The sequence below is a fragment of the Pseudochaenichthys georgianus genome, unplaced genomic scaffold (assembly GCF_902827115.2).
Source record: "Pseudochaenichthys georgianus unplaced genomic scaffold, fPseGeo1.2 scaffold_373_arrow_ctg1, whole genome shotgun sequence".
NCBI lineage: Eukaryota > Metazoa > Chordata > Actinopteri > Perciformes > Channichthyidae > Pseudochaenichthys > Pseudochaenichthys georgianus.
Window position 1 is genome coordinate 789 of NW_027262963.1, and position 1,712 is coordinate 2,500.

At 44.6% G+C, this 1,712-nt stretch overlaps 1 protein-coding gene across 1 annotated transcript in view; it reads left to right on the forward strand.

Moving 5' to 3' along the window:
* Positions 1–1,694: 1,694 nt before the first annotated feature.
* Positions 1,695–1,712, forward strand: part of LOC117442241 (nuclear factor NF-kappa-B p105 subunit) — a gene marked incomplete at its 5' end in the record, with an annotated part of 16,883 nt that continues 16,865 nt past the window's right edge. The window contains one exon of the mRNA XM_034078239.1: positions 1,695–1,712. This exon is cut by the window's right edge and continues 129 nt beyond it. Within this exon, the coding sequence (XP_033934130.1) occupies positions 1,695–1,712 (18 nt within the window).

Genomic DNA, 1,712 nt, shown 5'->3' on the forward strand with positions numbered 1-1,712 from the left:
TGACGTAGGAGAGACATGAAGAAGAGGGGACACATGTTGACGTAGGAGAGACATGAAGAAGAGGGGACACGTGTTGATGTAGAAGAGACATGAAGAAGAGGGGACACATGTTGACGTAGGAGAGACATGAAGAAGAGGGGACACATGTTGACGTAGGAGAGACATGAAGAAGAGGGGACACATGTTGATGAAGAAGAGACATGAAGAAGAGGGGACACATGTTGATGAAGAAGAGACATGAAGAAGAGGGGACACATGTTGACGTAGAAGAGACATGAAGAAGAGGGGACACATGTTGACGTAGAAGAGACATGAAGAAGTGGGGACACATGTTGACGTCGAAGAGACATGAAGAAGAGGGCACACATGTTGATGTAGAAGAGACATGAAGAAGAGGGGACACATGTTGACGTAGAAAAGACATGGAGAAGAGGGGACACATGTTGATGTAGAAGAGACATGAAGAAGAGGGGACACATGTTGATGTAGAAGAGACATGAAGAAGTGGGGACACATGTTGACGTCGAAGAGACATGAAGAAGAGGGCACACATGTTGATGTAGAAGAGACATGAAGAAGAGGGGACACATGTTGACGTAGAAAATACATGGAGAAGAGGGGACACATGTTGATGTAGAAGAGACATGAAGAATAGGGGACACATGTTGATGTAGAAGAGACATGGAGAAGAGGGGACACATGTTGATGTAGAAGAGACATGAAGAAGAGGGGACACATGTTGACGTAGAAAATACATGAAGAAGAGGGGACACATGTTGACGTAGAAAATACATGGAGAAGAGGGGACACATGTTGATGTAGAAGAGACATGGAGAAGAGGGGACACATGTTGATGTAGAAGAGACATGAAGAAGAGGGGACACATGTTGATGTAGAAGAGACATGAAGAATAGGGGACACATGTTGATGTAGAAGAGACATGAAGACGAGGGGACACAGGTTGATGTAAAAGAGACATGAAGAAGAGGGCACACATGTTGACGTAGGAGAGACATGGAGAAGAGGGGACACATGTTGATGTAGAAGAGACATGAAGAATAGGGGACACATGTTGATGTAGAAGAGACATGAAGAAGAGGGGACACATGTTGACGTAGGAGAGACATGGAGAAGAGGGGACACATGTTGATGTAGAAGAGACATGAAGAAGAGGGGACACATGTTGATGTAGAAGAGACATGAAGAATAGGGGACACATGTTGATGTAGAAGAGACATGAAGACGAGGGGACACAGGTTGATGTAAAAGAGACATGAAGAAGAGGGCACACATGTTGACGTAGGAGAGACATGGAGAAGAGGGGACACATGTTGATGTAGAAGAGACATGAAGAATAGGGGACACATGTTGATGTAGAAGAGACATGAAGAAGAGGGGACACATGTTGACGTAGGAGAGACATGGAGAAGAGGAGTTTGCGAGGAATTATTGCGTTTCTTAATTCATGGGGAAAAGCTAGAAATGGAAAAAGGGGGAGCGTTATCTATCCGTGATTTGGGTGTTCGATAATATGAAATGAGACTTGTGGTCATTCTGAGGCTAAAGGGTTAAATGATTGACACGTTACACTAGTTGGTAAATGAACATAAAAAGCCTCACAGCTCACTTTCTCTCTGTCTCCACTTCTTGAGGCCGTCAGCTGATGTGTTGGGTGCGTGTGATTTATCCTGCAGGTTACTTCCAGGGCTTCA